Source organism: Haematobia irritans, chromosome 1 (assembly GCF_050003625.1).
Source record: "Haematobia irritans isolate KBUSLIRL chromosome 1, ASM5000362v1, whole genome shotgun sequence".
Taxonomy (NCBI): Eukaryota; Metazoa; Arthropoda; class Insecta; order Diptera; family Muscidae; genus Haematobia; species Haematobia irritans.
The window spans coordinates 99,868,992-99,882,852 of NC_134397.1; the positions used below are offsets into that span (position 1 = coordinate 99,868,992).

Sequence of the window (13,861 nt, forward strand, 5' to 3'; positions counted from 1 at the left end):
AATTAGCGAGCACATAACGTAAAGTTTGTGAAGGGACAGATAGTATACAGGAAAAATTTCAGATCGAGTAATAAGGCGGATAATTACAATTCTAAGATAGCGCCAACCAGTATCAAGTGTATCGTTCTGGAGGTTTTGGGCAACTCTCTTTATAGATTGGGCGGAATGGATGGAAAAGTGATGGGGACATTCCACGGCAAGGACCTTTTTACAAGATAGATCTTTTTGTTTGTACCGTAGGTAATACGCCCGACTAGGATAGTGGGTCAATGCCACACGATTCTTGGATACCTTTGCTCACAGAAACAGTTTATATATATATATATATATATATATATATATATATATATATATATATATATATATATATATATATATATATATATATATATATATATATATATATATATATATATATATATATATATATATATATATATATATATATATATATATATATATATATATATATATTGTTCGGGGATGAACTAATGAAAAGCTGGAAAGTAAAACTAATTTTGCCTTCCGAAATAATTACACTTGAAGAAATTTTCGTTTTAAATTTTAAATCCAGGAATATTTATTTTCCATTATGTTAGTGTTTTTTCTAGTGTATTTTCAGTGTAATTTTTCTAGGGTAGTTTTAATTCATAGTTTGTTATTAGATTTAAGTTTTAAATTAGCAATTAAATTTTATATTTAGATTTAGAAAATATTTACAAATAAAATTCAATTTAAATTGAAATGTAGGAAAGGGTGTAATTAAGGGTTACTTTTATTTTAATAACAAGATGCAATGGAATTGTGCAACATAGTAGTATGTAGAACTGATAAGTGCAATTTATATTCAATTTTTGTGCAATATAGTACTAAGTAAAATGGATTTTGTGTTGTGATTTTGTTCTTTTTGTTGATGAGGGTTTTGTTTGTGTCTTTCACTTGTACTTGATGGGTTATGGGACGATGGGTTATTCGAGTCACTTCTTCACTGTATTGTTCACTGTATGCCTTCAATAATTGTTTACCTGTAATAAACTATTGTTTTTAAATGTTCACTTAAAGGTTTGTTATATGTTCACTTTATTTTATTTATTTAATAATTATTGTTGACAGCACTATCACTTATCACGGGGGGAGATCGGCAGCGCGCACGCGAATTGATGGTCGTTTCAAGACTGGTTCGTTGCCCTCTTGAGTGATGCTTAGTAGCTGATGCAAAGATTAGCGACAAAACTACAAGCATCGATCAAAGGGCAACTTTCCAGGTAAACAAATAGAAAAACAAAAGGACACGACGATTAAAAATTATTTGTGCCGCTACGCACAGTGTTTCAAACCGAGTTCAAACAAACTTTGAACATTCTGCCCCCCGCGAAAGAGTGTAGTTTACCTTACCTTATTGGTTGCTGACTTCGGTTGGACTACTGACGGGCCCCACGAAAACATAGCCCCAATCGGTGAGTTGGGCAAAAACTCTTCCCAGGCCCGTCTGTACGACTCCATCTCGCCGCAGGTAGGCATACGCACTTGCGCCCACTTCGACGTCAATTGACTCGTTGCCTCTGGGATCTATATCTGCCAGTTCATGAGCCTCCATATTTGTGGCTGGGTCCTCAAGGATGGGGTCTGAGTATGGGCGTCTGGGCAGGTCGCGGGTCACCAATGCTTTAAGTTTGTATACCAGCCGACTTCCATAGCGTCGTGCGCGTAATCTAATGGTGGCAAACGTACGACCATCCTTTTCCCTTGTTGGGATGCGAAGCCGGGTGACGGTCGATGCAGCGACTCGGGTATGGGTGGCAGCTTGGCATAACAACACCCTTACACTGGCCCAGTCCTCAGACTCCTCAGCCATCATATCCACCTGGGCTGTAGGAATGAAAACCGAAGATCGGTGGTACGGTAACTCTACCGGCGGTGGCGTATAGCGTCCAAAAGTTTCACGAAGCTGAGGAGCCCCATGCAACATCGTATGGTGACGGAGGTTGCATTCCCGACACGCGGTGAGGACTGGGCAGTCTGGAGCCAAATGACTGCGCGCCAAGCAGTTACGGCAGTAGCTGCGCCTCTCCACAGTCTCATACCGCTGGTAAGGGGTCTGTCGACGGAAAAAAGCACATGACCTGATTGGGTGGTCGTCTTGGCACAGCCCACATGCATACTGCCAGTGCGCAGGTCGGTGTCGACGATTGTGGCGAGAGGGTCCATTTGGTGATGGGTCGCGAACTGGTAATACTCCGGCCATCTCTGTAACAAAAGTTTTGTGAGTACCGTGTTTTTTGATGAATTTGTGATATGCTAGTCAGTCCGCAAATAGTTTTACTATCTTCGTTATGGGTCGGCTGAGCATACCGCTAGCGGTTCTAATGTCTACTACTCGAATATTTTTGTCAGCGCCTTCGTAGGTTTTGACAACCCTCCCTAGTTTCCATTCATTTGAAGGTAAGTGATCATCTTTTATAATAACTAAATCATTTATGGCAAGGTTTTGTTGTGGGTATTTCCATTTGTATCTACGGTGTAATTCATTCAAATATTCCGATTTCCATCTTTGACAAAAATTCTGAGAAATAACTTTTAATCGTGTCCACCGATTTATTAATGTCACATCCCCACCAGAAATATCGGGTTCTGCCGGGGTCAACAATGGAGAACCTATCAGAAAATGTCCTGGGGTCAAAGGCTCTAAGTCTGAAGGGTCATCACTAGTTGGACTAATCGGACGTGAATTAAGACAAGCCTCTATGCGGGCTAAAATCGTTGATAATTCTTCAAACGTAAAATTCATTTTTGGCATTGTTTTCTTAAGGTGGGTCTTGAACGATTTAACTCCCGCCTCCCACAGACCTCCCATATGGGGAGCCCCTGGAGGATTAAACTTCCATTCTAAATTTTGATGCGCGTGTCTTTGAATAGTAGTGTCTTGAATTGATTTCATAAATGCGATCCTATCTTTTTTAATAAGTTCCGCGGCACCTATAAAGTTTTTCCCATTATCCGAGAATATTTTTTCTGGACACCCTCTTCTGCCTATAAAGCGATCTAAAGCAGCTATGAAGGATTGGGTCGACAAATCACTAGTAGCTTCTAAGTGGATTGCGCGAGTCGAAAAACAAACAAATATACAGACATAACCCTTTGTAATAAGACAAGCTCGAGCAGTCAAACTTTTTATCCCAAAGGGTCCAGCAAAATCTACCCCCGTATTTTGAAAGGGTCTAGATAACATAGTGCGTTCTGGTGGCAGGGATGCCATAATTTGAGTTTGGGTCCGGTGTCGATGTATAGAACATATCCGACAATTGTGAATAACCTTTTTTACTAATTGTTTCACACGAAAAATCCAAAATTCCGATCGAATGACACGAACCATTAGTTGATTGCCACCGTGCATTGTGACCTTGTGAACAAATTCTACAAATAAAAGAGCAAACCGAGAGTCGTATGGAATTAAGATAGGATGGCGTTCGCTATATGTAAGAGCCGGAGATTGAACTAAACGACCGTTTGATCTAAGCACTCCTTTTGAGTCGATAAATGGGTTAAACGATAAAATACTACTGCTTGGCGAGAGTCGCTTCTTTTGAGTCAAAGCTAAATATTCTTCAGCAAAATAATGTTTTTGAGTAACGATGATTAGACGAGTTTTTATATCATTGAGTTCAGATGAGGATATGTCCTCCGACGCAATTCGAGACCGATTTGAACCTGTATTCCGCCAAAAACGCATTACATACGATAGCACCCGATAAGCGCGTGATAAAGATGAGAAACGGGTCAAAGGGTCTTCGAAAACAGTTGTCGCGAAAACTTTAACTTGTTTAGCTTCAAGATTCGTATCTGCGTTGAGTTGAGTTTTGGGCCACCGATCTCTGGGCAATTTCAACCATTCCGGCCCCGTCCACCACAAATGAGGTTCTTTTAACTCATCTGGTGAACAACCACGACTCGCGATATCGGCTGGGTTCGATTCAGAGTCCACGTGATTCCAGTTTTCATTACCGACGCTTTCTAAAATTTCGGAAACCCGATTTCCAACAAAAGTGCTCCAAGAACACGGTGGTTTACGAAGCCACGCTAAAACTATGGTGGAGTCAGTCCAGAAATGTGTCGTAAATTGCGTTATTTGTAGATTTGGAAAAATTGCGTTAGCTAACTTTGATAACATAACCGCTCCGCATAACTCTAATCTCGGTAGAGAAATTTTCTTTATTGGAGCCACACGAGTTTTGGCTGCTAAAAGAAAAGTGTCTACTTGGTTTCCGATTTCTACTCGAATATAAAGAGCTGCAGCGTACGCGCTTTCCGACGCGTCACAGAAACCGTGTATTTCGACCGCGCTGGAGGGTGAAAATCGAATCCATCTTGGTACAGATATAGTATGAATAATCGGGCTATTTTTCACAAAATTTCTCCAATTCATAGTGGTTACGGGTCTTAATGTGTCATCCCACCCTATTTTATCTAACCAGACTTGCTGCATCACTAATTTGGCAACTATAATGATCGGAGCAAGCCAGCCGCAAGGGTCGAAAAATTTAGCAATTGTCGATAAAACTTCGCGTTTAGTGAAAAGTTCTCTTTCTTCAACATTTGGCGCTTTAAATGAGAAAGCATCGGTCGCTACATTCCAACGAATGCCAAGGGTCTTGGTTGACGATCCTTCAGAAAGATCTAACCAATTGACAGGCAACAATAAATCAGGATGTAGATCATTTAATAGACGTGGGTCGTTAGAGGTCCATTTCCTCAACTCGAAACCAGCAGAGTCTAAAACAGATGTTAATTGTTTTCTAGCGGCGATGGTGTCTTCAATCGTGTGTCCCCCCGCTAATACATCATCAACGTATAAATTTTCTTTGATTATTTTTGAGCCCAAAGGGTATGAGTCTTGTACATCTTCAGCTAATTGAAGCAGGGTTCTTATTGCCAAAAACGGTGCGCAATTTACGCCAAAAGTGACGGTTAACAATTCAAAATCTTCCACTGGGCCATTTTCGGAGAATCGGAAAAGTATTCTTTGAAACGAAGCTTGATTTGGGTCTATTAATATCTGCCGATACATTTTTGTAACATCGGCGTTGAAAACGTATTTGAAAAAACGCCATTTTAAAATTTGTAACACCAAATCCTGTTGAAGAATAGGCCCTGTATGTAAAATATCGTTAAGACTCTTTTTATTTGAAGTAGGGCTTGATGCATTAAATACCACTCTAAGTTTGGTGGTCGTTCTATCTGGTTTAATAACTGCGTGGTGCGGTAAATAGTAATGAGGGGTCTTGTAAATATTTTGTGGATCAACTTTTCGCATGTGTCCCAATTGAAGATATTCCCTAATAGCAGCGTCGTATTCTGCCTTTATATCAGGGGTCCTGGCCAATTTCTTCTCCATTCTGTGAAATTGTGCAAGTGCAATGTTTCGAGATGCACCAATTTCTGCGCAACTCTTGAATGGTAGAGTCACTATGTATCTTCCCGCTTCATTACGTTTCGTCGTAGACTTGTAATTTTTTTCACAATAAATATCTTCAGCTGACCTCAAAATCTTTTTTGGGGTTTCTTTCACCTCCCAAAAACGTGAGATTATTTTTTCCAAAGATGAGGCACTGTGAAGAGCAATTTTCCTAGTTGTCTCAATATTTTGTTGAATGGGTCCACCTACTATCCATCCAAATACAGTGTCTTGTGCCAATATTGAGCCAAAAGATTTCATAGGAACATCATGAGTGTATATGAACGGTCCTATATCAAGCCCGATGAGCATATCAACGGGTCGACTATCAAAGAACTGCGGATCGGCTAATCTAAGATGCCGGAACTCATCAAACAATGTTCGATCAAGAGTATGCGTTGGTAAATTAGACGGAAGAGTCTTTAACACGGGTGCCCAAACCTCTAATTCAAAAGTAGGGTCTATGCGTGAACAAAGATTAAAAACACAAGCCTTTGTAGATGTCTCAGCAACTGTGTCACTCAAACCTGTGACGTGAACTAAATTCCTGACTGTAGGAAGTTGTAATCTGTTTTTGATTCTTTCAGAAATAAATGTCGATTGTGACCCAGGATCAATGATTGCCCTGGCGTCATATCTCTGTCCCTTTGATTCGATTTGAACGATTGCGGTAAACAAAAGTGTAGTTTCGGGTCGTGGAGTGGGTCTATCTTCTTGCAACGTGAGAGTCGTTATACTAGGCCTTTCGTTAGTAGAAGTGGACTGTATACTAGATGAAATCGATGATTGAACTAGAGTGGAACAAGTGGCAGCACTTGCACTAGATTGTGCTCCACCTTGAACCTGATTAACAAAAGTGTTGAGAGCGGCAGCACTTGTGCTAGGTTGTGCTCCGTCTCGTACTCGATGAATTAAAGTGTTGAGAGCAACAGCACTTGCACTAGATTGTGCTGCGTCTCGTGTATGTGTTGTGTTTGTAGGGGCAGAGCCAACATTGCCCTTATGTAACAGACTGTGGTGTCGCTGATTACATTCCCTACAACTATAACGACTTTTGCATTCCCGAACTCCATGATCGGCCAATAAACAATTGTAGCAAAGATGATTTTGTTTCGTTATTTGTATTCTGTCATTGGGTGACTTTTCCAAAAATTTGGGACAGTTTCGCAACAAATGATTTGTCCGACAAATTGGACAAACGCTTTCACTTTGTTTGCGACTAGGATTATTAATATTTTTCGAATTATGGTTGGCTTGTGAATTGTTATTATTATTATTGAGTCTTGAACCCGAAGGATTATGTTTCTGAGTGACATTTGTATGAAAACTATTAACACGATTCCCCCTTCTATCATTATCCGATCTTGATTGATTATGTTTCGAATTTTGAATTTTAATATTCCCCACCGATTCCAATGTTTTAAACTTGTGTGACAGAAAATCGTCTAATTTCTGCCAACTTGGAAGTGTCGAACAATCCTCTAAACTGTTCTCAAATTCTTCCAAGAATGTACGAGGTAATTTTGTTGAAACAAGGTATACTAATATTGGGTCCCATTCTCCCGTGTCTACTAGTAAAGTTTCCAAAGTTTGTGTACAAGTGTTAATCGTGCGTTGTAATTTTTGTATCGTTGACGCGTTTTCAACTGATACTGTAGGCAAATTAAAGAGAATCCTAAGCTGTTCGTTAACTTGCATCCGTTTATTTTCGTATCTATTTTCTAAATTTCTCCAAGCTATATCGAAACCCTCATTAGTTAGGGGTACATTTGTAATGATTTCCCGCGCTTCTCCCGAAGTTTTTTGGGTCAAATGGAATAACTTCTCGACTTTACTCAATCTTGGGTTATTTATGTAAATTGCAGCAAATAAATCTCTGAATGTAGGCCATTCGCTATACCCGCCCTTAAAAATGTCGGTGTCGCATGGTGGTAATCGTAAATTTGGGGTCGAATTTGGGTCTACTGCCATATTTTGTGTCATTAATGATTCCCTAGCTAATTTTTCCTGATTCTCCCGTTCCTGCCGCGCCGAGATCTGTGAGTTAATCGTACTTAAACCTGTCTTATAGACGTCCATACCGTTTTTATAATGACCGCGAAGCTTATCCTTATCTATTGGAGTCTCTCCCTCAACTGGAACCCTATCTCGACAGTTTATATAAGCCCGCCTAACTTGGTCCCATAACGTATTTAGCTCTACTCGAGCCGCTTCCAACGCGTGTAAATCTTCGGTGGCCGCCTTGACAGATAAAACGCTTTCAACATCCACGAGATCATTCAAACAATTGGCAAATTTTTCTTTCAAAATTCTATCCATAATGTATTTTAAACTTTTTTGCACCGGTCAAAAATTAAAATATATTATAACTCGCGAAAGAATCAAAAAACTAGTTTTATTCAGAAAAAACACGAATTTTCTACAATAAACTATTTCAAAATCAAGATATCCTTTCAAACGGGACAAAATTTGTAGTGTCGAAAATATTTACTAATCAAGAAAAATTAAAAAACGAGTCAAATTTAACAAAAAAATTGGGTCAGTAGACAAATTGGGCCAAAATTACGTAAAAACAACAAAAAAAATCCCACAAATTTACGTTTACAACAAATGTTCCAAAAAATTTCCAAAAAATTTCCAAAAAAAATCTCGAAAAAAAATTTTACGAAAAATTTCCCAAACACCCAAACACCCAAAAAATCAAAAAACAGAAAAGCAATATTTTGTTAAAGCACGATGCTCAAAAATATATGGATTTTAGCAATTTTGCAATACAAATAAACGAAATTAAAAAAAAAGCTGAAAAAAAATTTGTTAACAAAAATGTGTCAAAAAATTTCAAAAACCAACTATCTCCTACCTTTTTGTGGGTCAGAGGGTCGAATAGATAGATTGGCTTTGAAATAAAGGTTGATAAAAAATATAAATATAAAATAAATTGTTTTCTTCAAAAAAAGTTTCAATTGTTGCCGATTGATTCAATGATAAATTTTTTCCAGGGTCTCTTTTTTTACGGTGTACGGGAAATAAAATGATAAATTCCCAATTAAATATTTCCAAAATCCAAAAAAAAATTAAAAATCGATTTGATGAAAAAAAAATCCAAAATTTTTATGAATTTTCCAATTTGATGTTTTTTATGATTGAAGAAAACAAAATAAATTAAATTTTTTGAGCAAAAATAAAATTTAAAAATGTTTGTAATTTTTTCCAACAAGAATTGAGGAAAAAATTTCTTTTGGTGTAGCCGCTTTTTTTCCAAAATCATTCGTTTTCGTAATTTTTTCCAACAAGAATTGAGGAAAAAATTTCTTTTAGTGTAGCCGCTTTTTTTTCCAAAATCATTCGTTTTCCAATTTTTTCTCAAATTACGTAATAAAATATGTGTCCAAAGTTCTGTGTCATGAGCATATCACAAATTCGGAGTTGTTTTTTTTTCCTACGGGTTATACAGAGTCTTTGCAACAACAAGCTCTCAACTATGAGCTCAGCAAAAACTATACCAAAAATCCCCAAAAAAAATCAAAAAATAGGTACTCACTTTGAAGCTTTGTAAATTTGTATGTATGTGTGTAATTGGATGTATAAAAATGGCGTCTGCTTTCTGCCGCTGTGTTGTTGTGTCGCTTTGTAGTGCTGTTGAAGATTGTGTTGTGTCGCTAGGGACTGTTTGTGTCGTGAAAACTGTAAATAGTTATTGTTGGACAAAATGTAGTTTTTAAAAAACCGTTGTTACGGTTTTGTCCAAATTCACCGAAAATGTCCAAAGTTCAATATTTATTTTTTGTTGTTGTTTTATTTTACACGACCGAACCGAGAATTGATTGTTATAAAAATGCACAAAAACTTGGGTTAATTTTGTATGGGTCACTTGTATGTAATTTTTTGACCAATTTTGCAAAAAACTGATTTTTTAAAATATCACAAATAGAAAATTTTACTTATGCCAAAAAATACAGAAATTCACTTTTTCATTGTTTTTTACAGTGTAAATCAGTTTTTCTTTGATTAATTGATCAAAAAATTACGGAAAAACACTTTTGTATACTGGGTCACTAAATTTTGAAAATTTCGAAAAAACCACTTTTTTCTTTAAAATACACTAGTTTTCCAAAAAAGTACATAATTTTTCCGAAAAACACTTCAAAATTATTATTGTCCACAATTTTTCACTATTTTTCAAACATTTTACTTAAATGTCATAACCTTTTATTTTTACAGTGTAGTATTAATGTCATTACCCTTTTATTTTGTTTTCTCTCTATGCTTTATATGTTTGTATGTACGTGTGTGTGTTTGACTATTTTTTGGCTGTCCGCTTGTTGGTCAGTCAATGCATCACCAGCTGTGTGGTCAATGTATGTTGTTGTTGTTGTTTATTTTGTTTTGCATAGTGATAGTTACATTTGAAGGGCATGGGCAATTTGAATATTATTTGACTATTTGGTTTTTTTTGTTGTTGTATTACACTAGGGTATTTGACATTAATATTACACTGGGTTATAATCACTTAATACTTTTATATTTTGTAATATACTACTACAGTTTTTTCTTCACTTGATAAAACGCACTAATGGGTCACTGGGTTTTTTAACTTGTACACTTAGAACAAAATCACAATACACTTGGAGAAAAAAATTATATTTTTTTTTCAATTTTATTGTTTTTAATAATTTAAAAAACACTAATCCGGTTCGCAATGGACCAAAATGTTCGGGGATGAACTAATGAAAAGCTGGAAAGTAAAACTAATTTTGCCTTCCGAAATAATTACACTTGAAGAAATTTTCGTTTTAAATTTTTAAATCCAGGAATATTTATTTTCCATTATGTTAGTGTTTTTTCTAGTGTATTTTCAGTGTAATTTTTCTAGGGTAGTTTTAATTCATAGTTTGTTATTAGATTTAAGTTTTAAATTAGCAATTAAATTTTATATTTAGATTTAGAAAATATTTACAAATAAAATTCAATTTAAATTGAAATGTAGGAAAGGGTGTAATTAAGGGTTACTTTTATTTTAATAACAAGATGCAATGGAATTGTGCAACATAGTAGTATGTAGAACTGATAAGTGCAATTTATATTCAATTTTTGTGCAATATAGTACTAAGTAAAATGGATTTTGTGTTGTGATTTTGTTCTTTTTGTTGATGAGGGTTTTGTTTGTGTCTTTCACTTGTACTTGATGGGTTATGGGACGATGGGTTATTCGAGTCACTTCTTCACTGTATTGTTCACTGTATGCCTTCAATAATTGTTTACCTGTAATAAACTATTGTTTTTAAATGTTCACTTAAAGGTTTGTTATATGTTCACTTTATTTTATTTATTTAATAATTATTGTTGACAGCACTATCACTTATCACGGGGGGAGATCGGCAGCGCGCACGCGAATTGATGGTCGTTTCAAGACTGGTTCGTTGCCCTCTTGAGTGATGCTTAGTAGCTGATGCAAAGCTTAGCGACAAAACTACAAGCATCGATCAAAGGGCAACTTTCCAGGTAAACAAATAGAAAAACAAAAGGACACGACGATTAAAAATTATTTGTGCCGCTACGCACAGTGTTTCAAACCGAGTTCAAACAAACTTTGAACATATATATATATATATATATATATATATATCGCTTGGTGTGAGCCACCCTCCCCTTCTATATATATATATATATATATATAATATATATATATATATATAATATATATATATATATATTATATATATATATATATATATATATATATATATATATATATATATATATATATATATATATATATATATATATATATATATATATATATATATATATATATATATATATATATATATATATATACATATATATATATATATATATATATATATATATATATATATATATATATATACATATATATGTATATATATATATATATATATATATATATATATATATATATATATATATATATATATATATATATATATATATATATATATATATATATATATATATATATATATATTATATATATATATATATATATATATATATATATATATATATATATATATATATATATATATATATATATATATATATATATATATATATATATATATATATATATATATATATATATATATATATATATATATATATATATATATATATATATATATATATATATATATATATATATATATATATATATATATATATATATATATATATAGCCAATTCACCACCTCTCCTATTGCCAATATTTCAGCCTAAAAACACTACATGATTAGGTAATCTTTTCGCTATTCGAATTTCCAGATCTTTAGATCTTGTCCATCCAATTTGGAGCCATCAGTGTAGAAATCTATATATTCTTTATTTCTCGGGGTCTGTGTGCACCACGCCTCACTGTTGGGGATTAGAGTCTCAAACTTTTTGTCGAAAAGTGGACTCACCAAAGTGTAATCCACTACGTTAGGCACATCTGGCATTACTTTGAGGACCGAACTGTGACCGTACATTTTTTCCGACCACAGCGATAGCTCGCGCAACCGCAAAGCCGTTGTTGCAGCTGACTGTTTGGCCAAAATGTCTAAAGGCAATAGATGCAACATGACATTAAGGGAGTCTGTTCCTGTCTTACTAAATGCGCCTAAGATACATAAGCTCGTCATACGCTGAACTTTATCTAAACAAGTCGGTTTCTGAAGTGACGACCACCAGACTACAACTAACTAACTACTGCCGTGTATGGCCAATGCACAATTTTTGGTTTTAGTCCCCACTTTTTCGCTATTGCCTTTTTGCACGAGTACAAAGCTACCGTGGCTTTTCTCGCCCTTTATTCAATATTAAGCCTAAAATTCAGCTTCCTGTCCAAAATAACGCTAAGGTATTTTGCACACTCCCCAAAGGGAATTTCAATACCCCCTAAGGAAATGGGCCTAACCGTGGGAGTTTTGCGATCTTTGCAGTACATGACTAGTTCTGTCTTTGCTGGATTTACCCCAAGACCATTATCTTTCGCCCAATTCTCAGCCATCCGGAGAGCTCTCTGTATAATATCTCTGATTGTGGATGGGAATTTTCCCCTGACTGCTGGCGCTACCAACATCTGCGTATGGTACCACTTTTATCCTTTCTTTTTCTAGAGAAACCAGAAGGTTGTGTATAGCAACATTCCAAAGAAGAGGTGATAGAACTCCTCCTTGGGGAGTGACTCTGTTCACATACCTTTATAGGTTTGCTTGTGGTTCTAGTGTGGCTGAAATACGTCTCTTTATTAGAAGTTCGTCTAACAGCCTAAGTATACCTGGATCAACATTCAGAGTTGTCAGTCCATTTAATATCGAGCTCGTATGGACATCATCCCAAGAGTTCTGTTGAGACCTTCTCAGTTCCCGTTTATATGCTCTCAGATTCATGTTGTAAGTGTCCCAATCCTCAGGAGCTCTTGTGGACTTTGCTTTGTTAGAGAGCTTCCTGCAGGAATTCCTCATGTTACTTAACTCCGTAGTCCACCATGGCGGCCGATTTTTTCCCCTTGGATTTCCTCTAGGGCAAGCAGCTTTCAGTGACATGTTGAAGGCCTTAGTAATCCGCTCCACTGCGTGTTCGATATCTTGCACAGTGCTCATATTTGTCTTTGGCATTTCCGGTATCATCATATTGAACGATTCCCTATACCTATTCCAATCAGCTTTTCTAACATTTTGCGGAAATATGGTCTTTGAAGTACGTACAGCCCATCTGAAACTGATGTAGCGATGATCTGAGAAGCTATGTTCCCTCAAAACTTGCCACTCAGATATCTTATCATTCAGCTCCGGAGAGGTCAACGTGACGTCCAAAACCTCTTGCCTGTTTCTGGTGACGAAGGTTGGTGCATCTCCCTTATTGCAAACTACCAGATTAGTACGCAAAATAAACTCTATTAGCGACTCTCCCCTTGCATTAGTATCACTACTTCCCCAAATACTATGATGTGCATTTGCATCGCATCCCATAATGAGTTTTGTCTTTGTTTTTAGTGACTCCTCAACTAAGGTCTTAAACGGCACAGGGTGGCATCTCCCTATCATGTCCAATGTAGACCGAAGATACCCAATATTTGCATTTGCATATCTCTAGAATGGCTACGACGTCTGCATTACTCAATGAAGGAAGCAGAAACAAGTTTAGTTCGTTTTTAGCAATTATACATGCTCGATTTATATTGTTACCTGTATTATGCTAAAGTTTGAAACCCGGAGTGCTTAATTCACAGATCTTGTTCTTATATAGGTATGGTTCTGGAAAAAGAAATATATCTATGTCTCCTTTCATCAGGAGAACTTTTAAGGCAGCACAAGCGCCTTACAATGGTGAAGATTTATCTGGAGGAACCGTAGAACCATCCAAATTTTCAACCACCGTCACATTAGC

The 13,861-nt window shown here is 36.0% G+C and overlaps 2 protein-coding genes across 4 annotated transcripts in view; one reads left to right on the plus strand and one right to left on the minus strand.

The window, feature by feature from the left end:
- The window catches only part of Desi (DM4/DM12 domain-containing protein Desiccate), a 172,484-nt gene that overhangs the window by 120,467 nt on the left and 38,156 nt on the right, over positions 1–13,861 (plus strand). The window lies entirely within an intron of this gene.
- On the minus strand, positions 550–10,986 carry LOC142240504 (uncharacterized). Of its 3 annotated transcripts, none has more exons than XM_075312220.1 (4): positions 10,715–10,986; positions 8,994–9,136; positions 1,396–2,247; positions 550–1,035 (listed from the first exon to the last, which is right to left on the minus strand). In XM_075312220.1, exon 3 carries the CDS (start codon positions 2,243–2,245, stop codon positions 1,397–1,399), a length of 849 nt encoding a protein of 282 aa, XP_075168335.1. In that variant the 5' UTR covers positions 2,246–2,247; positions 8,994–9,136; positions 10,715–10,986; the 3' UTR covers positions 550–1,035; position 1,396. The 3 variants fall into 3 exon arrangements, with proteins under 3 accessions (XP_075168335.1, XP_075168319.1, XP_075168326.1); XM_075312204.1 differs by having other exon boundaries at positions 550–1,025; positions 10,715–10,985; XM_075312211.1 differs by lacking the exon at positions 10,715–10,986 and having other exon boundaries at positions 550–1,025; positions 8,994–9,218.

Bases quoted from the DNA above. Each gene is read 5' to 3' on its own strand.
- LOC142240504 (XM_075312220.1), bottom strand. From the start codon at position 2,245: ATGGCCGGAGTATTACCAGTTCGCGACCCATCACCAAATGGACCCTCT.